We start from the raw sequence: 22,992 nt of genomic DNA, 5'->3' as shown, positions 1-22,992 counted from the left end.
TGAGGACAGACAGCTTATGCTTTCTTGGGACAGAAACCTGCTTCAGCTCAATCCGAAGGCTACAGTCTTGACCAGCCAAAGGACATGATCTGAGAAGATGGGGAGCTGTGGTGCCATGCTCAGGAAGGGGCATAATGGCATGTGCCAAAGACAAACTTCACTGGAGCGGGGTGGGATGGGATGGGGTAGGGCAGCTGCTGGGCAAGGATCCTGGTCTCAGTTGTATTCTGAGTATCACTGAGGCCTGGTGACATCTCTTTTCCTCTTGACCTTACACTGAGTTTGGATCAGTCTGCTGGGATGGTTTCCTCTGGCACCTCTGCTGGGAGACACCAGAGAAGGCTCTATCCCCAGGAGAGCGACTATGATAGAAGTAAGCCCTAGGGATACTGTCTGCCATCCGATGGCCTCCCCAACACACACAGCCTGTACTAGAGAGTCTGGTGGCAGCCCTCACATTCTAGGTAGCTCCCTGCATTGAGGCCCTCATCCAAAGCCATCTAGTTAGTCTCTGAGTACAGACAGCAGTAAGCGTTCTCCGTGGTTTCTGCTTCTACACTTGCCAGCTCTAGGCAGGGTATTTTACAATGTCACGGTCTCTTATCCTCCGGGTATCCTAAAGGCCAGGGTGGGCTGTGAATATCATTGATTAAAAAAGTCATACACACTCAGGTATTGTGACTTGCTTGTGGTTTTCCACAACAGATGGCAGTAGTCAAGGACTAAGACTCCAAAGCCCACCCTTTAGTTCAAGTTCTCTAAGTGGCCAAACTGTGGCCTCTGATCATGGTCCCTCTGTCAATGCCCCTTTCTCCCATCCCCCATCAGTAGTCACACTTACCTCTCCTGGGTATGGCCTCTTTATGCTCTGAATAGGAAGGGACTGGGGCCGGGGGCCTGGGTAGGTCTGCTGGGGCATCCTTTGCCCGTGTGTGCCAAAGGGGCTGATGCCGGGTGGTCGGGGCTGGTTCATGCCCATGGGAGGGCCGCTCATGCCCGAGGGTGTCATGCCAGCTGCCATGCTGGCAGGGTTCATGCTGCCCCCCATGGAGGCAGGCCCCCGAGGCCCGGGTTGGTTCATGAATTGGCTGTTATACGCCTGGGTGGGACCCATCTGGAAAGAGGAACACACCTTCAACGGGAGAAGAAGAAAAAAAAAGAATAAAATGCCACATGCATTGAAAGTGCAGGGAGGGAAGGTTAGGGGGGACTAAGGGGAAGGAACACTTTCCCATGGGGCTGCAGTTAGGAGCCAGGAGGTCTCAAAGGACCCAGTCCTCCAGGGCTCACGACTGCCCTCTGCAGGTCTCATGGGAAAATGTAGCTGGAGGGTTTGGGTAGGGCGGGGAGCAGTCACTCCAAGGCACAGGCAGCATTCCCAGGGAGGCAGGCAGGGGTCAGGGAAGTGGGCAGAGATGGGAGGGGCACAGGGAGGACATAGGAAGGGGAGGCGGATGAGGATGGAGGCTGAAGCCCTTTCCTGAAAGCCCTGGCCTTGCCCTTGGTCAGTGGCCAATGGAGACACACCCTCCATACACTAAGTATGATTTATCCAGCCCACTTCCTCCTGCCCACCCTGTACCCTTCCTCCATGCTTCTGCCCTGCATGGTTATGGGGTTCCCCTTTTCACACCCCACCCCATCCTTTTGAAGGTCATAGGATCTATGATGAGGCCTGGGTAAAATCCACAGAATAGGTTAATGGGACAATAGTGGCCTCAGAGGTGATTAGGGACAGGCTAGTCACAAAGCCATTTTAGGCACACAGCCTACTGTTTGGTAAGCAGGAACTGAGACCAACAGCACACCTCTTCCCCCATGTGCACTGGTGAGCTACCAACCCACACAGAGCATAGCACATCCAAAATCCCCCCACCACACCCAACCATTCTACCATACCCAAACACAACAACCTTTTAGGGGCTTCCAAGGATACCCATGGCATTTACATTCAAGATTACCCCAGTCTGGGTGAGGCCAGGCCAGCAGGCAGGAACCCTTACCGGTCCATACTGGTTTATGTCCTTGTTCTGTGTCTCTTGCAAGGCTGCCACTGTAGCTGTGGCTGTGGCTGTGGCTGTGGCGGCGGCTGCTGCTACTGCAGCTGCAGCAGCAGCAGCAGCTGGCTGGGTGAAGTCAGCAGGAGGCCGGGTATGCGGAGGGATGCCCATGCCTGCAGGGGCACTAGGACCCCCAGGGTAACTGTGGAGGAGAAGCAGGGACCAATTAGAGAGTACTCATCTTTTAAGCTGACCCTGGGACATGCCCAGGGCCAGGAGGAAGGCTTTTGGATTATACCATGCACCTAGCTTGTGGATGTGGGGCCCAGTAGGGGAAACCTGGGACTTCTAAGGTGGGCAGCTATTCTTGCTACTGTGATTGAGTAGGCCACTTGTTTTTTGAATCTTCACTGGGGCTAGGATATTTCCATAGCACCCCATCGGCCACCAAGGCCTACCTTCTAGTGAGCACTGACCTGAGAATTGTATGGTGCTGTGTGCTGTGGATGTGGATTGAGGTGTGTGAGAATCCTGTTTTGAACTACAAGGCCAGAAACCCAGCAACTTTGTCCCTAGAGCTAGAGGGAATGCGCTGCTTCCATCCCTTCCTCGCTGCGGTCTGAGGTTGGGGACTCTAGCCTCCATTTCATGCTTCTTCTTCAGGTCAGTGAGGCAAAGAGCTTTCTGAAGGAGCTTAGGACAGGTGGAGCCCACGGCCACTGCTCTTCAGCCCTGCCAGTCCGTCCCGCTGTCTTAGAAATCATAAAGCTACAAGGCTAAGAATGAAGTGGGGAAGTATCCTCTCTACCCCTGTGGGGTTGATGCCAACCTGGTAAGACACATGGCAGAACTGTCCTCATATCCTGGACCAGGCCATGTGGAGCTGGCATTCAAGTAAGAGTCCTTCCTGGCTGTAGGTAGGAAGGCAGGGCTAATACGCCACCGTAGAAGAGCACCACCCAGGTTGGTCACTCACCTGGCTCCAAAGCCCCCGCTACCAGGGTAGCCAGGCCGGCCGTACATGTTGGGCTGGATATAGGGCTGTGCAGGGCCAGCTTTGGTGGAGAACTGTTGCTGTTGTCCTGCAAATTGTGGCGAGTTGAGGCCGGGGTTGCTGGTGCTCATGCCCGATGCCATGGGGTTGCCACCTGGGTTCATAGGGTTGTTGGCATTGGCCATAGGGTTCCCGAGGACCTGCAAGCAGAGAGAGTGGCTCTCATTGAGGTTGGTACCTGAGGCAGTGTGGAAAAAGAGTAGTGAGAAGACAAAGACGGAAACATGGGAGTGGCTTGAATAGTCCCCAGAACGAATAGGGATCAAAAGGAGTGGGCTGAGGATGTCAGCCAGGAGGGAGTGAGGCCATGGCCCACAAAGCCAGCCCAAGTGGTCCCCAGCGCTCTAGAGAGGGATATGAGGCAGGTCAGTAGTCCTTGGCAAACATTAGCATACGCAGTCCCATCTCTGCAATAGGGCTTGGGTACCCAGGGGTCTAGACACAGATGCTCTGGGATGCTGCTCTGAAAGACACCTCTGTGTCTTTGGCCCAGAGGTTGTCTATAGATGAAGACCCCAGGGAAGCATGACAGCTCCCTCCAGGATGGCCTGGATCAGGTCTAGCAGTTGAGGACCCTCTGTTAGGACAGAGGCATGGAGAGAAAAAAGAGGAGGAAACAAGAATGGTTTGTCTAGAAAAGCAACTGGGCTTGTCAGCCTAAGGCACCCTTTACTGAGAGTTAACATCTTAGGAAAACCTAATCCAGGCCATTCAGGGCCAAGAGTTTCCAGCTTAGAACTCTGAGGTCAGGGAGTTCTTTAGTTTGCACAACTAGAGAAAACATGGTCTCAGAAGAGTACTTGTGGCCTTGTCACATAAACACCCCCTCTTCTATCTCAGAAGGCCCTACAGTAGGAGACCCTTAGGGACCCAGTTGTGTGCCTCCTGAGGCAGCTGTGTGCCCTTCCTGGAGTGGTGTGGTCTGCAACTAGATATGTCCTGAGGCTGTCCTCAGACAGTGAGAGCTGTCACAGCATGGTTCTCTGGAGAACCCCCCTCCTCACTCTGGGGAGGAGTAAGAGACACTTGTGCCTAGAAGGAGCCAGGGTAGGGGATGGGACAGGTTCTTACCTGACTCTGGGATGTGTTGGTCACTCCCCACACCGTGGTGACCACGGAGAGGGAGCCAGGAGGCTGATTGGTGTTCTGCTGCCAAGGGACAGAGTCATAAGGAAATGACCCATCACTGCAAAGAGAGAAGAGGTCTTTAGAGCTGGGGCAGGGCTCAGGTGTCAGTGTCTTCACTTCACTGTCCAAGCTGACCTTTGTCTCAGTGAGCTCTGGGGCTCCAGGCTCATGACAGCACTTGTTCCAAGGGAATGGGCCAGGCAGATGTGACCCTCTCCACAACATTGCAGGGGCTACACTTGTGGTAGCTGCTTTAACTGGGCCCACAGTCCAGCAGCTACGCAGTGAAGAAGCCAGCTAGTGTGACTTAACGCTTACTCTAAGCCCCTTCTTCAAGTATGCTGATTTCCCATGACTCCCAATAGAAACAGTCAGGACCTCGGCATTGTCTCCACTGGGGACAGCCTGGTCCCAACTTTAAAAGGGCTGGACGGGCCCGGGTGGAATTTTGCTTCTAACCTTGTTCTCAGCACCTCATGACAAACTAGCTGCTGAACTGAGTCCCACTGACCTGGACTTTGGAATTCAGGTTTCGGTCATCCTTCCTCTGAGCCCAGGACCAAGCCTGCCCAGGTGCTCCACCTCCATCCCCTCCAGTCCTGTGCACATCCCTGCCTGGCTGAGACCTTCCCTCACCTATAAGTCGGCACCATCAGGCTCCAGTGTTTACTGGGTAAAGTCCAAATGCATTCCAGAATGATCTACCCTACCAGCTCACCTCCAAGCCTCCTCCATGCCTCCTCAGGCCAGCCCTACACTGGGCAGCGGATACAGAGAGCTCTTCCTAAGGAGCCTGCAGGAATCTACCTCCTCTACCCTAGTCTCAGGCTTACAGAGAACACTCAGCGAGGCCTTCCAGCCAGCCAGGGTGGGGTGGGAGGAGCGAGAGGGGTCCAAAGTGATGTATAGCATTAAGACTTGCCAGGGTTCCTAGCCTCACTCCGATTGCCCTTACTTCCTCAGTGAGAGCCATAAAACACTGTACCTGTGCCCCAGAGCAGCAGAAAATCTCATGGGTGGCACCCTCTTCTCCGGGTCTGCCTCCACTGGTCTGTGCTGACTTCCTTCCTGTTTCTCTGGAAGGTCACCTCTTTGGAAAGCCTTCCCATCTCTCGTAATATAAAGAAACACCACACCCTGTTTTTTTCTGTTTTTTTTTTTTAACGTATTTTTCACAGCACTTGATTATTATCTTCCTAGCCTCTACTCCAGAATCTAGAGTGAGAGGAATCCAGCAGTTTTATGGATTAAAGGCCAGTGGACAAACAAGCTAGCCAGGAGCTAGGCCCTGAACTGGCCCTGAGCATGGAGCAGTGCTCCCAAGCAAGACCTGTATTTTCCAGGCGGTGGTGACTGAGCTCTGTGGCCTGTGCTCTCATTGTTCATGGTGGTCAGAGACTAACCCTACCTCAAGCTGTTCTGGACCCTGCTGCCTGGCCAGGTATCTACCAACCTGGAAAGTAGTCCTGGACCTCACTAGTTTACCCCACAAGTCTTCCTCAGGGCAGGCTCCCACACTCTCAGTTTTGAAAAGAACCTGAGGGCACGCCCTTGTGCCTTGGCCAAATACAGGAGTGAGCCTGGTGCCGTGTAGCCTGGTGCCGTGTAGCCTGGTGCCGTGTAGCGCGGGGGAGTGGCACACAGTGATGAAGGGGGCTGCGGCTCAGCTGGGGGGCCTCAGCTCTTTTCTCTGAGCTTTTCTCAGAGAAATAAAATAAATATTAAAATAAATAAATAAATAAATAGCTGCGTGTACACCTTTAATCCCAGAACTTGGGAGGCAGAGGCAGGTGGATCTCTCAGATCGAGGCCAGCCTGGTCTACAGAGTGAGTTCCAGGACAGCCAGGGCTATACAGAGAAACCCTGTCTCGAAAAACCAAAAATAAATAAATAATAAACAAATAAATAAAATTTAAAAAATGGTGTAGTGGCACACAAGTTTAATTCCAGCACTCAGGAGCCAGAGGCAGGTGAAGAGGTACAGTTGTGTAAAAGGTAACACTACATTTAAGACTTGAGTGATTTTCCTTTTTTCAGAGGCCAGGTCGGTTTACATAATGAGTTCCAGGTCAGCCAGAGCTACGTAGTAAGACCCCGACTTGGAAAAATAAAATTGTGTGTGCACCTATGTAGAAACACATATGCCACAGTATACATGTCGCGGTCAGAGGACAACCTGTAGGAGCTGGTTCTCTCTCCCTTCACCATGTTGGTTCCAGGAGGCCAAACAAAGTAGTTGTCAGGCGCCTTTGTCCACTGGGCTATCTCAATGGCTCTTCTTACTTTGTTTTTAAAAACAATTTTCTGGGGGCAAGAAGGGCCTACTACCAATAGAGCCTGGTACAGTTGTGTAAAAAGTAACTACACTTAAGACTTGAGTGTTTTTCCTTTTGTTTTGAGACAGAGTCTCACTATGTAGCACAGGCTGGTCTTGGATTTTTGACTTTCCTGCACTGCACCCACCTCTCCTGTGCTGGGATACAGCTTGTCTCTTTGGTACCTTTGGTTTCACTTTCTGTAGTGCTAGCAATTGAACCCAGGGCCTTGGGTATGCAAAACAAGTACTCTATCACTGACCCAGACCCCTTGCCTGCTCTGAAGGGGCTGGAAAGGCAAGGAAGAGCCTGTCAAGAGGACATTAGGCTAATGTTTGGAAGACATACAAATCCCTGGGGAATCCTGATGTACCAGACTTGGTTCTATTATTCTTTCTACAGATGAGGAAACTGGAGGTCAGAAACCGGTGCCCAGTCTCACGGCTAGAAGGCAGCAGCCTGGCTCGATGCCCACCATGTCTCTACCTAGCATACCCGGGCCTGCCTTTGGATTGTAGCAAATCCCTGGCCCTGGAGGAGGAGCAAGATCACCCTTGATCTCGGAGGCTCTGGCGGCTTTGATTGTAATCAAATTAATAGATAAACAAGATTTATTAGACTCTTAATTAGCTTTGCAACACCGATTTGCATAGAGACAATGTGCTAATCACAAATAGCTTTTTAAACCACTCATTAAAAACCTGGATGAGGAAATAGAAGTTGTTAGGATAAAGTCCAGATCACCTCAGGGACACAGAAGGTGCCCTTCTGCCCTGGCAATGGCTGGATCCCCCAGGCACCTCCCAGCTTCTCTCTTGGAGTTACTGGGTATACGATGTTTCTGTGGCTCTTTACTCTTTGCTAAGTGGAAGATGACCTTGGTCTGGTCAACGGTGAAGCTAACACAGGTGCTGAGGACTTTTACAAGCTATAGTTTGTTCCTACTCTTCACAGGGTCACAGCCTGGCTCCCTATATTTCTCTCATGGTGATGAGCAGCACTGTGTCTCTTTGGGACTTTGGGAACTCGGAGAGGTCAAGGGTTGGAGGCATAGCACAGTCTAAAGGAAAGTACTTGGGCCCCAACTTGTGGCCTCACCAACTGTGGCACCACCACGTCTTCATGGCTTACAGAGGATATGACACTGCTCTGAACCACAGAAATACTGAGGTCCCCAGGGGCCCTCCAGACCTCTGGGTCCAGGTAGGGTTTCCAGTTCCCTGGTTTCTCCCTACTGCTTCAGAGCCTCCAGTTGAGGAAGGACCTAGAGTCTCTAAACTCCTGGCTCCTTGCTTCTCTGGGTACCAAACTCCAGACTTCCCAATGTACAGAAAGCACTCCACCCTTAGTAAGAAGACAGCAGTCCTTTTGAAGATACCAGAGTCAGTTTCTCAATTGCAAAGACTTACTTTCTCTTCCACTATCTATGTTTAGGAATTTACATTAGAGAGAGGTTTAGCAGGTGCTGACACCCTCCAGAGTTCCCCTGGAAATGAGAGCTTTCTTCCACAGGGACATGCATAAAGGTTACAAGGAACAGCCAGTCAATTCTTGGTCACTGGTTACTGAGTGTCCTCTCCACAGTCCTGAGTTTGAAGAAGAGTCAGGCCATTGTCCAACAGTTGCCCCACCATGATGTGGCAGTATTATGGTAATTACCTAGGGTAAGCCATGGATCAGAGCAGGGCATGGACTGTTTCAGAACCGTCACAACAAACAGTTATACCCTCACCCTTGAACACTCTTCTGTGGCCTCCTTCAACTCAATAAGCTGTGTGTTCTTGGGAAACTCACTTTCCCACTCTGGGCCAGGTTTAGTTTTCTTCTAAGTTCTGTGACCTTGCTGTGCTCCCAAGAGGCACCTTCGCTCAGTTCAACCGATTAGCCTCAACCCTAATAAATACTCAGCAAGTGCCCAGCTTCCCAGCCTGTCTCTGAAAGGCCATCAGAAGCCACAGAATACATGGTACCTAGGTCTTTAAGCTTTCGGACTACTTGTTTTACATTATCTGTTATCCCGATGGATCTTCTAGGCCCTGACCCTGTCATGGTAGCAGAGGTAGCAGGACCTTGGGTGGCTTTTACACACAGTGCTTTTAGGCTGAACTAGTTTGAGGTTACAGAATGCAGGTGGCTTCTCCTCAGCCTTGGATCCTCAACGGTCAAGATACCTCAAGAGCCTTCCAACAATCATCCCTGCCTACTCTCCTCCCAGACACAGGACCCAGAGTCCCTCTCTGCCCTGCCCGCATCTACCAGCTCCCAATTTTGCCCCAGGAGCCTTCCTCCTCTGCTGGTAGTGTCAGCTTCTAAGTAAAGAGACTGCTTTCTTCTGTTTAATGACAGATAGTCTGCATCAGCTCAACTGGATGAAGATCTAGCAAAGGACTGGCTGTGGACAAAACCTGGCACCCTCCAGGGCTAGAAGAGCCACGGCCAAGCAGGTCTGAGACAGGTCTCTAGTGAGAAGCCACAGCACTCTGGTCTCTCACCATCACCAACAGTGAAATGACTCAGGCAAGAAAAGAAAGTTGGGAGGGGCATGTTAATGGGGTGATGAGAGTCCAGATGGTTCTGAAGCACTGAGGGGCTGGGCAGAATTAGCAAGACACAGCTGAGTATGATGGCACACACACACACACACACACACACACACACACACACACACGCATGCTCACACACCCCACACACACACACATGCTCACGCATACACACACATGCACTCACATACACACTCCCACAGGAGTACATGCTCACACACATGCACACAAACACTCGCACATCTGTAATCTTAGCACTAAAAAGCTGAGGCAGGAGGATCAGGAGTTGGAGATCAGCCTGTGCCACTGAGGGAGACTCTGTCTGCCTCCAAACACCAATGGAATGGTCAAGCTACACCACCATCAGACCAGTGGTGACATCACTGACAGCTTGACCAGGGATAAGGACCAAAAGGCAGATGGAAGCAGGTTTACCCCTCTAGAGCAATGAGTGGTTCTCAACTAAGGTGACACCTTCACTGTCCCAAATGTGCTGGGTGTTCTTGCTGCTGCAATGCTTAGGGATCAGGGAGGCAGTCATCAGAAAGATAAGGTAGGCAGGACCCATGATGCTTACTACATATAGCTACCCAGGTCAAGTGCCACCCCCTCAGGAAACACTGGCACAGGAGGAAGAGGTTGGGCTATCAGAGCCTAGTGAGGCAATGTCAGTGTGTTGTATGGTAAGGCCTTGCTATGCTCTGAAATGCTCCTGACCATGGCAGATAAACACATAGTTGGGCCATCCTGGCCAGGCAGAGCTTTGATGTATGCTTGAGGTCCTCTCTGGTTCTGACAGTTATTTTGATTTAGAGGACAAGGTTGACACTGAGTTCCGGCAGTGCCTGGACCATGCAGTCCAGAACTGACTACAGGATGTTCTGGGCTGTGAGTCTCTTGGCCCGGCAGGATAATGAGAGCTAAGCTGGCTGCAGAGGCCCCAGTCATTAGCGAGGACCCACAGGGGAGTGCAGAAGCATGACGGGCCCTGTTGTTGCAGGGTCAGCCCACAGAATACTCAGAGCATCAGCTCGGCAAGGCGCCTGCGAGATAATTAACAGGGAATTGCCAGTCTCACCACGTGCTTTTCTGAGGCTGGTGCAGGGCAGCCTGGCCAGTTTCTAGGTGCTTGCCAGCCCCTAGCAAGCCTGTTCCTGCCTAGGATCCAGGGTTTTGGCAGACCCAGCTCAGTTTCACTTGCTCCACTGTGGTGGGTGTAGCCTGATTCTGCTCCACACTGAGGTGGGGCCATGAGCTGTCCTGAGACCCTACTCGCTTTGGTTACCCTGAAAGTGCCCAAATGGCTGCTTTGGATAGAGGGAAGGCTCCAAACTCATGATTCTTAATGTCCTACTGGAGGCATCTGAAGGACAAGATGGCCAGTGGGGGGGAAAACCTGTCTTCTCATCCCAGCCTGATGGAATGAAGCAAGCCATTTACGAGGATGTAAAGGCCCCGCCCCCAGGCCTTACACTGAGGGAGGTTTCCAAGCAGACCCCAGGCTCCTGGAAGATGGAGATACTCACTGCCTGCCCCGGTAGTCCATCTTGAAGGTACTTGGATGCTTACCTGTGCGACAGAGTAGGTTTCATGGAGCTCATGGAGTTGAGGGGGGGCTGCATGGGGAGTTTCCCAGGGGGGTCGTTCTGGCGGCTCTTCTGATGTCGGAGCAGCAGCAGGCGGCCAAGTTCTTCACACCAGGAGGACAGCAGGGCTGCAAGGAAAGACAGATGGTCAGCAGACACACTCCAGTCCCCTCTGCATCCTTTCCAGACATGGTGCTCATGAGGCCGGTTTTGCTCCTGGGAAACTTTCTAAGGCTCCTTGGGAGGCCTCAGTGTTTTAAACTATAAAATGGACTAATGCTCTTGAAGAAGAAACCAGAATCATTTGTGCCACGAGTCCACTCCAAGAGCCAGCTGGAATGGCCACCAGGTTGAGAGGCACCAACGAACAGCACAGACAAGAAAGAGGAGGGTACAGAGATGGAGCCAGGGGATTGCTGAGGGAAAAGGGCCAAAAGAGGACTTAGGTCAGGGTGTGACCAGGCACCTCTGTGCCCCACAGACTTCTAGGAGACCCCATTACCCCATATTCAGAATATTAATGTTATCTGAGTTCTCACTGTGGGCATGTTAGAAACTGTAATGCATAGTCATAACTTAGAGCTTTCTTTGGAGTTGCTGAGGACCCAGGAGCATTTGCTGGACTCTGAAACCCCCAGCCAGAATCGTCCTGTTGAGTACACATCTGCCGCACGCGCGCGCACACACACACACACACTGGACTCATGCTTGGAAGGATGAAAGGTTTCCATAGCAGAGGGTGGCAGTGTGTGTGTGAGTGTGTGTGCATTTGCACTAGAGCTGGCCAAGGCAGCATGTGCAAGAGTCTCTACCACCAGCCCAAGTCTACAGTGAACCAATGCTGGGGGAAAGTATGTTTTCTCTTTATCCCGATGTAACCACTAGGGACTAAAAGTTTTCTTAAGGTCCTTTCAGGGTACAGCCAAGTTTCGGGAGGAGACAGGGTAAGGCTGGGCTTGTCACCACATCCCTTGTAAGTCGCAGACTGCTTGGAGATAAAGAGGGGTGTGAACTTCTGTCCAGTCGCTCAGTCATGTGAAGTCACTCACAGTACTCAAAGCCAGAGAGTGACGAGACAGAGACGGTGTCTCTGCTCTGGAAGAAACCTACAGAAGGCAAAATGCCTTCAAGCAGATCAAACCCCAGTTGACCTTCATCTCCTGACTCCTTCCGCTTAAATAAGGAACCTGAAGTCAGCACTGCCAACATTAGAGGGATATGCCCAAATGCAATTTGACCAGGAGTGCTGGGTATTTCAAGCTGCCAGGCCCTGTACAGGCTCTCTCTCAGCTCACAGCTCCAACAGGCATCACTGGGACTGGACCACCAGATGCTTGTTCATCTTGCCGGTGCACAAAAGCACCTGACCAAGGACAGAAGTGGGACTGTAGCCCTCAAGAGAGCACCGGTGTCTCCCTTAGAAGTAGTGGATATGCTCTTGTCCTTCTCTGTGGGTGCCCTCAGTGTCACCAGCACAGTACAGTGAGTACAAGCACAGGACCCTGCCCCTAACACGCATCTGCTGGGAAGCCAATAAGGCTCCTAGTGGGTGCCCAGCACACACCAGACATGCCAAGAGGGAAAGCCATCTATCCAGAAAGGCTGGGTCAGGCACAAGTATGTTTTCAGACTGTTCCATTCTTTCTCCAGGCCTTAGTTAGGCTTCTTACACAGGGGACCAGGCATCTAGAAGCTCATTTGCACACCAAGCACGAGGCCCACAGGGTTGCAGCTCTAGGAGGCTTGCTGCTAGCACAAAGGATGGATGCAGATCAGCTGTTTGCGACACGCCTCGCTATCTTAGCCCTGCTTCTCTGGGTACCAGAGTGGGATTTAGGGCTTTCCTTGGTTACCAGAAGCTGCCCTATGGGTAAAGGGCAAGGTCATCCTCTGTCTCAAATGAATTGGCTTCTGGAAAGATAATGAAGGTATAGGACCGGCAATGGAAATGGGAAGGCAGGTGGTGGGATGTGTGTTAGCTATGTCTTCACATGCCTGGAAGGCTAGAATCCTGTGACCAGGAGGGAAAGAGGGGTGATACAGAGAACTCCACTCTCCCTAACATGGCTAAGAGCCTGGTGAGCACAGAGCTTGACAGCAGCCCCCTCACAATGGGCAGGCGCAATGTGAATGCTTACGAGTGCTTGAACCGACAGGAGCTATGTAGAGACAAACACCACATGGAAATTTGCAGCCATAAATGGAGTATGGGCTTGTTTTCAGACAGGCCAGGCAGAAGCCCATGGGGTTTCAGTGCTCCAGCCAGATGGGACCAAGCATACTTTGATCTGGAAGGCTTACCTGCTCCCTTAAGGCCGTGTCATGCGTGCATGCACGCACACACATGCATGTACACACGCACACACAGATATATACACAAATAAATGTTAATAATTAAAAAAAAAAGATTTATTGACCATTTGGGGACAGGGTATCACTATGTAGCTTGGATGACTCAGTATTCACTTTGTAGACCAGGCTGGCCTTGAACTCAAGTTCTACTTGCCTCTCTCTATTTACTGCTGGGATTAAAGGCATATGCCATCATGTGTCTGACTCTCCACAAATATGAGCTAGCATTTACTAGGCTCCATTCTTATCCATTGTCACCTTAGGTACCAAAGTGTCTGATCATCCACCTGTTTTAATTTGACAAACAGCTGCTAAATACCTACAGAGTGTGGGGCTTCCTGCACTAGGTAAGATTCCCTGTGTAAGCCAGCAAGCTAGGAGGCAACTTTGTGCATACTCCTCTGGAAGTAGGGGTCAGCTGTATCCAGGGCAAGGGACAAAGAGCAATCTTGGAGCAAAGCAGTTCCACCTGACTTCTATGCGACTGTTAGCTAAACAATCATGTGCTTTCTCTAAACCTTTATCTGTCGAAGATCATAACCCTATCTAACGCCTGTTCTTCAGGATCATGATGTTTCAATGACAGGGACATGGATAAAGTGCTTAAAACAGTAGCTGGTAGGTAGAGGGGTCTCTGTAGTGCTGTGGCTCTAGCAACAGGGCACTCACCATGTGCCTAGTGGGAGATGCACATTGAGGAACCAGACCACCACTGTGTGACACCTAAACAGGCCACAGGGCAGCTGTGGGGGCAGGGGGTCTGAGTCACCACTCTGAAGTCCAGGAAGACTGTGGGCCCATGATGTGCTCATCAGATGATTAGCATCAGCCCCCATAGAGTTGACAGAGTGACAATAAGAAAGGCTCTGAGGCTTTGGTGTGTCTGTCCACTTCTGATGCCAGAGCAGAGTGCAGAGCTAATGTTCTGGGTGAATATGAACTCCAGACACACATGGGAGACGTGTGGGTAGACGGAGGCCTCAGGGCAGGTGATGAAGCCATCTGCTCATTCAGTACAGGCTCTGCATTTGGCTCTCTTCTTTCCTTCTTCCCTGAGCTGCCAAGGGGCAGAGGAAGGACGGCCAGTGTCCTACTGTGGGACAGGAAGCAAAGGGTCGTATCCTATCCAGGTGCAGCTGTGCCTCTTCAGCTGTTGCCCCAGAAGAAAGGTGGTTTTGCTTCCCTCTGTCTCTGAGGACATAGCTAGGTTCCTCTATACCAGTGGTACCGGGAAAACAGTAAGCAGGGCATGCCCTTGTCTACTGAAAATGAAAGCACACAGGATGGTGACTGGGTTCCAGGAAGTGGGTCTGAGAGGATATGGAAGAGCCAGGTTCCCCACATCTACCTCTTCAAGATCTTTTTGGCAGCCACTCTCACAAGCAGGTGCCATCACAATGTCCCTTAGGGCAAGGAGGGAAATGAGGGTAGAGGCCAGGCAGGCTGGAATGCAGAGCCCTAGGCACTGAGCTCGTGACCCACCCCAGGTGTGCCTTCCCTGGGGGTAGGGACAGGCCCCATATCTGCCTCTGTATCTGCACCTCCCAGCAGAGATCTGAGAGGAGGCAGAAGTCAGAAGGCAGAAGCATCGAGGCTGTAATTTAGGGAACTGCCTGGACACATGGTTTGGAGCTTCAGAGGACAGCTTTTGGGGGCCAATGATGACAGGATTCAGTTGGGGTATAGGGAACAGAGGCTGGGTCTCAGCATCTAAGACAGCGAGCACACAGGAACATAGGAGAGGTTGCTCCTCACCAGGCTGGGTTGGGCTTGAGCCTGAAATGGAGCAAGAAACCAGAGGCAGCCAGATCTCCGGGCAGCCAGGCAGGGAGGTTTGGACACGGGCCTGGGCTGCTCAGTGCTTTAAGATACAGGAACTGGGAAGGACCAGATGCAGGGAGGAGGCTGAGAAGCAGTCTGGAGGTGATCGGAGAGCTGGAGGTGAGAGCCAGAGCAGAAGCTTTACACAGCCTGCTGCCAGCAGGGGATGCAGAGTGAGGCAAGGAGACTCTGAGGAGCACAAAGCATTTCCCGGGCTAGGAGGAGGCTGGGAGAAGAGGGGTGTATGTGTGCGTGGGGCAGTGGGGAGAGGAGGCGTGGCTTCTGAGACCCAGGACACCCAGGAAGGACTCTGAAATAGCCAGGAAAAGGCCTGCAAGACACACGGGACTCCTTCACACATTCTAGGAAGGAGAGAATGCAAGGAAGGGCCATTCCTCCAATAAGTAGCTCAGTCATGCATTTTAGGTGCACAGGGGAAAATGACACAGCAGCAGGATGAGCTAGGCACTTCCTGGTGAGTCAGAAAGCCACCAACATGGCCACTCCAGTTCCAGGAGCACACCTAGCCATCTCAAGTATATGCACCACCATGGTGTGTAGGTTGTCTCAGCAGCCTGTTCTCCTTACCCCTTGCCTGCTCCAAGCTCTGTAATGAATCAGAACAGGGCCACCCATCATGTGTCTGTCTCCCAACTTCCCTGTCACCAACCCCTCCTCCCCTGCTTTGGGTAGTTAGGATAAGCCGAATAGAAGCAAATGGGGCCATGAGTCAGGCTATCCAGGGGCTAGACATGAGACTGGAGGGCCCCCCTTCCATCGTCCCGGCACTTGGCGTAGCATTTAGTAAGAACTATGAAGGCAACACATGACTAACTGGTTGCAGTGAGGCGCAGACAGAAATAGCTCAGTACATGAGTATGGGAGACGGTCAGTCAGCAAGCGCTCCATCCGAAAGCCAAGCTGTAGAGTAGCGAGAGGCCCCTGACCGCAAGCCAATCTCCACGGCACTGTCACCAGATAAAACCTATCACGGAGTCCTCTGACACATTTCATCGCATGCACAGCCACAGACTAGCGAGACTTTATAAATGTAAGCTGTTTAAAGAAACAACAGTGCAGGTGACTTAAGGACAACTGCCACCTTCACGTCATGTGCTGGCACCAGTGCTTACGGTGTCTGTGCATCTACGATGGGGCACCCACCAGGTCACACTCTCACCTTCTCCTCTTTCATCTCCCAAGCACAAAGTCCTGGTCCCAATAGCAGGTGGCAGGGAGTCTCTAGCTTGGGCTGGATACTCTAGAACTCAGGCAAACACAGGCCTGGGCCTCTCCCTTCATTCTGTGTGTAAAATGGTAAGACAGCAAAGAATTCTTCTTGTTTACAGGCCTGGTCTGAGGATCCCCAAGGCAACAGACCAGGCTTAACTTTGGAAGCTCACATGAGAAGCGTCAGGTCTCCTCCCTCCCAAGGTCAACATTAAACAGGTTCAGATACCGGCAGGTGGAGTATCCTGCAGGATAAACTGACTAGTTTTCCCTGCTGCCCTCCTCTGTAGGCCTTCCAATGCTGAGATGCCTGACAAATAGAAAACCTGGTCCCTTGTGGATCTGTCTTCCCCAAACTCTAGGAGAATCACACAAACGTACATAAATGCTAAAAGTTGCCTACTTGGGACCTTTGTGCATGATGCTCCCTGGGGTGGATAGTGTCATCTCTGGCACCCAATAGTGGCCACATCCAGTGTTCCTCTATGAGGGTGACCTCCGACCCACATTTCACCTTGACATCTACCTACTTCTGCCTCTCAGCTCCTGTGCCCAAAGTACCAGGGGCCAGCCTGGTGAGGCTCACCCTCTGTAGGGGCACTGAGCACAGGGCCCTGGACAAACTCTACAGTCACCTGCTCCACACAGGTGAGCTCTGAAAGGTTCTCGACATTTACCCAACTGTGCCCTGAGGGGATAGGAGGGTGACAGGAGCCAGGCCTCTGCTCTCATGGCGCTGTTCCCAGTAAGAGTCAGGCAGTTGGAACTGTATCCTGAAGAACAGACATGTCCACAGAATTGCGACTTTGCTTCCTTGCCATGGGACTGACAGGCTGTTTCCTGCTGGCCTCTGCAGGGTGCCCCAGCAATGGAGAAATGGCCCCACTCTCTGCTCCGAGAGGAACCCACAAAGGAAGCACGTGACCATGAGAAGAGATTCTAGTCTTGAGCTGGGGCAGGTAGCTCTGAGTCACTGACAAGGGAAAGGAGCCTTAGGCTCTACAGGCCCATCTGTCTACAGGAAGGGTGGCCATTCTGACCCTGCTCACCCTGCTGCGGTGGGACGGGAGAGCTCTGTCCAGCAACGTGTGCTTCCTCCCCCTTTCCCAGCTACTTTGTACCCTCAGCTCGACTCCCATGCCTGAAGGGCTGCCCCAGGACTGTACTGTATTAGAGGAAGGGGTAGTGGTGGTGATGGATTTAAAAGATCACTCCACAGGACAATGGCTCTGCCACTGATACATAGGACTTCCCTTTCATGTCCCTCATCTGGGACATCAGACCTGTCACTAGGAGACACTGAAATACCATCCCCATTTCTCATCTGGGCTGAGCTGTGTGGCCACAAGCAGCTTTTGTCCCTTTCTAAGTCCAGGAGGGCATGTGGGTAGTACTCTGCAACCTTAGCAAGAGGGGTCAGGACTTCTCGGTGGTCACAGGGAGCTGGACTTTGGTGGTGCCGACCACAGCCCCTGGTTTTCTGTGGAGGAAGCTCTCCTGAGGAATTGTCACACTCTTGCCTGGCCTTTCTTGGTAAGGTGTTGGCCTGAGCTTCTGGTTTCCCCAGATCATTCTCACCTTCTGTTCCCTGCTCTGCTATCCCCGGCACTGTGAAGGGAGAGAGGCAAGAGAGCAGAAGCTGCCTGTTGACACACTGGCTGGGAACCCTCCCATGTACCCCTGACTCTTACAGAAGAAGCTCAGGCCCCACAGGCCAGGACTGGCCAGATCTGGTGTGCAGCATGCCTGGGACATACACAGGAGCTCCTCAAGCTGGGAAGGTGTGGGCTTAAAGGATCTCGTGGAGTGACCCAGCCTGGAATAGCTTCAGGCTACCCCACCCACCCCCACCCCTGCCTCCAGAACACTCCCTCTTCCCAAGGGCTCTATCGGTGACACAAGCTGGAGTCTCAAGGCATGTGAACACGCCCTGGGAACTGAACTCTGGAGAACCTTGGAGCCTGCAAGGCTGATTCCCAAACCGGTTTGGCTGTTCCTTGCCCTGCGGAGGCTGTCCAGGCTGAGCAAGAGAAGACTCAAGAAGATTCCAGAAGAGCTGAGCCTCTGGGGGCCTCAGAAGAACCCAGTCTGCAAAGTTCCCTGCCCATTTCCCATTACCCTCAAGGCTAGCCTGTGTAGTTCAGGCTCGAATGCTGAGACTCAGTGCAAAGTCAAGAGTGTATGTTCATCAGGAAGAGAATGTCCTACCCTTAAGATGGCCACATTGCTACAAAGTGTCCTCTCAAAAGTACTGTGGACCCGAGGATGGGCTTGGGATGTGAGCCAGCAAGCTGCTGCTGTTGTCTCAGAGCAGCTGGCAGGGAGCCACTTCTGGAGACATCCCTCTTGAAGTAGTGGCTCACTGGTCCTCCCACAGATCCTCCTGTGGGCGACCAGCTCCAGTTCCTATCCAGGAGGCTGACTCAGGCCACTGCTTAGTATGTGGCAGGTCGTTGTGACCTTTGTCTTCTTAGGCTTTAGGGATGGCCATTTGCTGGCGAGGGATTGCAGACCATTACAGTGGGAAATGAAAGAGCATCAATAACAAAGCAAGGGGACCAGTGAGAAGGCTCTGTGGGTGACGGTGCTCGGTGCCAAGCCTCAAACCTTGAGTTCAAATCCCAGGACCCAAATGGTGGGAGGAGAGAAATGGTTCCCACAAGCTGTCCTTTGATCTCCACACACAAACGTAAGTGTAAAAACTAAAACACACATGACAGCAGGCCTTTAGTCCCATCACTCAGGAGGCAGTGGCAGAGACAGGCCAGTTTCTCTGAGTTTGAGGCTTGCCTGGTCTACATAGAAACCTTATCTCAAAAACAAAACAATACCAATAATTCAAGTGCTGGGGATGGTAGCTCAGTGGTAGAACATTTGCCAACAGGCCTGAGACTCTGAGTTCAATCCCTACTACCAAGACAAACAGCCAGAGAAACAAAAGTATGCAGCACTAGGGAGGGGGGAACTGGGGTTGGGGGTGGGAGTTAACTATAGTCTTCCTTTTAGAGCCTTGGGCCTATGCCCATAACAGCCTTCTCTCCACATCCTGGGAAGACATGAATTCCACCATGGTCAAGGACACATTGGTGCTCCTAAGGGGCTATTTGAAGACTCCCCACCTGCCCCCTGCAATTCCTTCTTGCCCAAGGAGCACCTGTAAAAGTCAAGGGTAGCCAGAGGCCTGAGGCTGGAGTGAGGCCCTACTTCTTAGATAGCACAGAGCCCTCAATTCTCAACACACCAGTAGCTGGATAACAGCAGATCATACATTTATGCACCAAGCAGCCCAGCTGTACATTGTGTTCAATCCTAGGGGAGCTAGCAGCTGGGGACCACTCCCGGGCCCCGCAAATGGCAGAGCTCATGACACCAACTTAGAGGCTCTCTGGGGTGACTAAGCCTTGGGGAGCTGATTGCCCCACAGCAAACTTGTATCAACAATCCAGGCAGTTTCCAAAACTCAAGAGGCGTGAGGCATGGTGACAGGTGTAGGCAAGACTGGGGAGGCAGCACTCAGAGTGACCCACACCCTTCACTACAGGGTTTGGGCACACTCAGGAGTACCTGCTGGCCAGACTGTCTTACCTGCTCTCTGTCTGTTTTTTGTTGTTGTTGTTGGTTTTTGTTTTGTTTTTTGTTTTTCGAGACAGGGTTTCTCTGTGTAGCCCTGGCTGTCCTGGAACTCACTCTGTAGACCAGGCTAGCCTCGAACTCTTGAACTCAGAAATCCGCCTGCCTCTGCCTCCCAAGTGCTGGGATTAAAGGAGTGCGCCACCACCGCCCGGCAACCTGCTCTCTGTCTTAAGGGCTCTGACCCCTCACCTCACCCACCATTCCCCTGATTCACCAGATGCCTAACGAGTTAAATTTTCACTCTCTAGATCCTCGTGCAAAATGCAGACAGGTCCTCCTCCCTCCAACTCCAGGCTATGGAGTTAGCTGCAGTCACTCTGGGACACACAGGTGCTTCTTTAGGAGAACTCTTAGTTCAGGGGCTCTGAACATGGCAAGCAGGGGTGGTTAGAGGTTCCTTCCTGCCCAGTCTTCAAGTAGGTTCTCTATGCAGAACTACATGACTGTGGCTGTCTTCCTACTCAACAAATGAGAGCACAGCTTTCTATGCCTTCTCTGACTGGCTATTCCATGCCTCTTCCAAACAAGCCTGATGGAGGTACTGGAGGGGGAACCATCTGTGTCTGGCTGTGACCATCTCCTTTCCAGGTGCCCATCAGGGCCAGTAGGTAAATAGTCCGCTGCAGGAAAACAGCAGATTGACTTCTTTATGGCATTGGATCATTTTCTAAACCACAGGGGTCCCTTTTACACCCTAGAGAAACATTCCAGAACATGTTCTAGAATGCCAACTACCTGTTCAGTCATAGACACTATTGGTTTTAGACAGATACCACCTGAAGCAGTTCCCAGAGACTCTGTATAGCTCACCTGAGGGTGGCAAAGGCAAAGAGATTTGTTGTTGTTATTGTTTTACTTTTTAACTTGATATGATCCTCTATGGGCTTCTTTAAACATCTAGTCATCTCTTTACAGTGAAAGTAATTCTGTTAACACCAGGGGTGGGGCTTCCTGGCTACCCCTGGCCAGTGTGTAACACTCACTCAGTATGTCCTGGACAGGAAGTCTCAGAGCAAGACTGAACCATCTGGATTTCCCAGCCAGACATTCTTATTGTCCAATCCTTCGAATCATCTGGAAGGCTGGTTACAAGTACTAGACTCCAGTCCCTGTCGGGTCTCCGATGCAGCAGGACAGAGCTGAAGAATCTGCATTTTCATCATGTTATGGTGATGTTGACACTGTCTGGTCTCACTATGAGAAGCACTGTCAGGCCTGGCAGCATGAAATGTTCTCTCAAGGACTTCTGGAATGGATTTGAGAGATTCTCTCTCCTCCTTTTCACTGACTAATGTTCAGGAGCTCTCAGGATCAGCTCTGTAAGCTGGGCAAATGTTCCCTTGGGTTGCTGCTGACCTTCCTTGGGTTACCTTTACACCTTGGGCTGTAGAGGTTCTTCAACCTTGCACTCTGTCTCAGAAGAAGAATCCTAGGCTGGAGACAGGAGTGGGTGGAACCCTGGTTTTATGTCAGATTTTGGAGCAAGGCCAGGTGGGATATGCACCTGCCTCACCTGCAGGTGACACAGGCGTTCTAGGGGCATGCTGGAGGAGCTACAGGTGGAGAACTTGATTCAGGTCACGCCCTATTCCAGTGACTCTGCCTGAATACTCTGATTGAAGTTTCCCTATGTGGGAACCTGAGTCTGTACCCAGCAGCTATCAGTGCCACCATCAACAGCTGGTAGATTGGCTGAGTGGAGCTGAGGACTCTGTGTCTTGTTGCCACAGGGCTGAGTCAGCTGTGGGATCTCAGGAGCAGGGCCCCAGGTAAGGCAGGACTTGATGGGGGAGGGAGGGCAGACACAAGGCAGACAGCAGCCTGGGCCATCTGCTGTGCAGTCAGTCCCAGCTCTTGGTTTCTCTGCAGAGCCTCTGGAGGAGGCGACCGTCATTTGTTTAGGCCTCTGCAGTGTTCAATCACCACACAGCACTCCACACAACCCTCCCTCCGCCCCTCCAGCTTCTGCTCTCTCTCTGCAGGAAACAGCTTTTGCCTTCTGCCTCTGATGGAGGCCATGAAAATTAACGGAGCTTGAGGCGAAAGCACTGTGGCAGGAGGGGCTGGGGCTGGATGGCCAGCTGGCCGAGCTGAGCGGGCACCAGCAGGGCGAGCTTGAGGCCTGAGGGGCTGGCCTGGCCAGACAACTGGCAACCCAGCCAGGCCACAGGGTCATGGATGGTGGTCAGCAGGCTGGAGCCAGTCTAGGCATCCTTGGGGAGCCAGATTTCACAGTTTGGGCTCTCCTGGGATCCTGGGCTGAGGGAGAATCTGAGGATGAGAACAGTTTCTTTCTCTGACCTTAAAGGAGCCAGCTCATACAGGTATTGTGTCCTCAGAAGGTCAGCTGCATATGCTAGACAAATCAGGACATCCCTTTTTCTTCACTGTCCTGACAGTGCTGGGAACTGGTGATCACTATGTCTAGTCTTCTGGCCCCCAGAGATACTGAAGGACTTGCCAAAGGACAAACAGCAAGAGCAAATGGCAGGGGGTTCTATCCTCTTTGAAGGAGAAAAATGACTTATGTACAAAGTACATAGATAATCTCTTTAAAGAGCAGACACTCACACAGGCAGGAAGAGGGAGCTGGCTCCAGACCCACAGGTCTCCCAATACCTGATCTACCTCCCTGTTCTCTTTCTGAAGAGGCCATGCATGCATACAATTAAAGTAGTAGAAACAAGAGTCAGTCATCCCTGCCCCCAAGCCCCTGTTCCTCTCATCAGGGGCCAAGGCTGCTGGAGGCTTTCTTTTTCCTTGTAGGGTGTTTCTCTCATAGACTCACAGCAAAGCTTTTCAACCTCACCTGACACTCATTTCGGGGTGCTCCTTCATGAGCTTGACCTCTGCCTGCCAGCCTTGTCTCGCTGCTCGGCTGAGCTCTGGTTACCTGCTACTTACAAACTCTTCTTAACTGACACTCCAGTTAAGAAGACACCAGAACGACAGCTTTGCAGTATGCCAAGGTTTCTCTGTGGCTTCCACTGTCACACTTGCAGTGACTGGGTGGCACACACTACTGGAGGCAGCCAGATGTGTGGCAAGACAGGAAGAAGCCCTTTCTACACGTTGTATGGATCCCTTTTCAAGAGTGGGGATCCCAGGCCGAATGCACTGTCAATTCTCACAGGGCAGGACTCTCTCTGCTATGCTCTATATACCCTACCTTTCAAAGACCTAGCCTTGGGTCTCCAGCTGTAATCCCTAGCTCACACCACAGACCACAGAGTATATGGATGGTGTGAGCATGGTGTGTGCAGGTATGCAGACAGACAGATACACACACACACACACACACACACACACACACACACACACACACACACACA

The 22,992-nt window shown here is 51.9% G+C and overlaps 1 protein-coding gene across 4 annotated transcripts in view; it reads right to left on the bottom strand.

Annotated features, from left to right (window-relative positions):
* Zmiz1 (zinc finger MIZ-type containing 1) overlaps window positions 1-22,992 on the bottom strand; it is a 202,025-nt gene that overhangs the window by 19,098 nt on the left and 159,935 nt on the right. For 3 of the 4 annotated variants that reach the window (XM_028754124.1, XM_028754126.1, XM_028754127.1), the window contains 5 exons: window positions 10,608-10,752; window positions 4,126-4,240; window positions 2,977-3,194; window positions 2,004-2,202; window positions 842-1,132 (listed from right to left, as the gene is read on the bottom strand). In XM_028754124.1, the coding sequence (XP_028609957.1) occupies window positions 842-1,132; window positions 2,004-2,202; window positions 2,977-3,194; window positions 4,126-4,240; window positions 10,608-10,752 (968 nt within the window). The remainder of the gene's footprint in view (window positions 1-841; window positions 1,133-2,003; window positions 2,203-2,976; window positions 3,195-4,125; window positions 4,241-10,607; window positions 10,753-22,992) is intronic. The other variant, XM_028754125.1, reaches the window with a different exon arrangement.

Source organism: Grammomys surdaster, unplaced genomic scaffold (assembly GCF_004785775.1).
Source record: "Grammomys surdaster isolate TR1022 unplaced genomic scaffold, NIH_TR_1.0 125979, whole genome shotgun sequence".
NCBI lineage: Eukaryota > Metazoa > Chordata > Mammalia > Rodentia > Muridae > Grammomys > Grammomys surdaster.
Note: the sequence above shows the minus strand (reverse complement) of the source record. Positions and strands in the feature narration are given on the sequence as shown.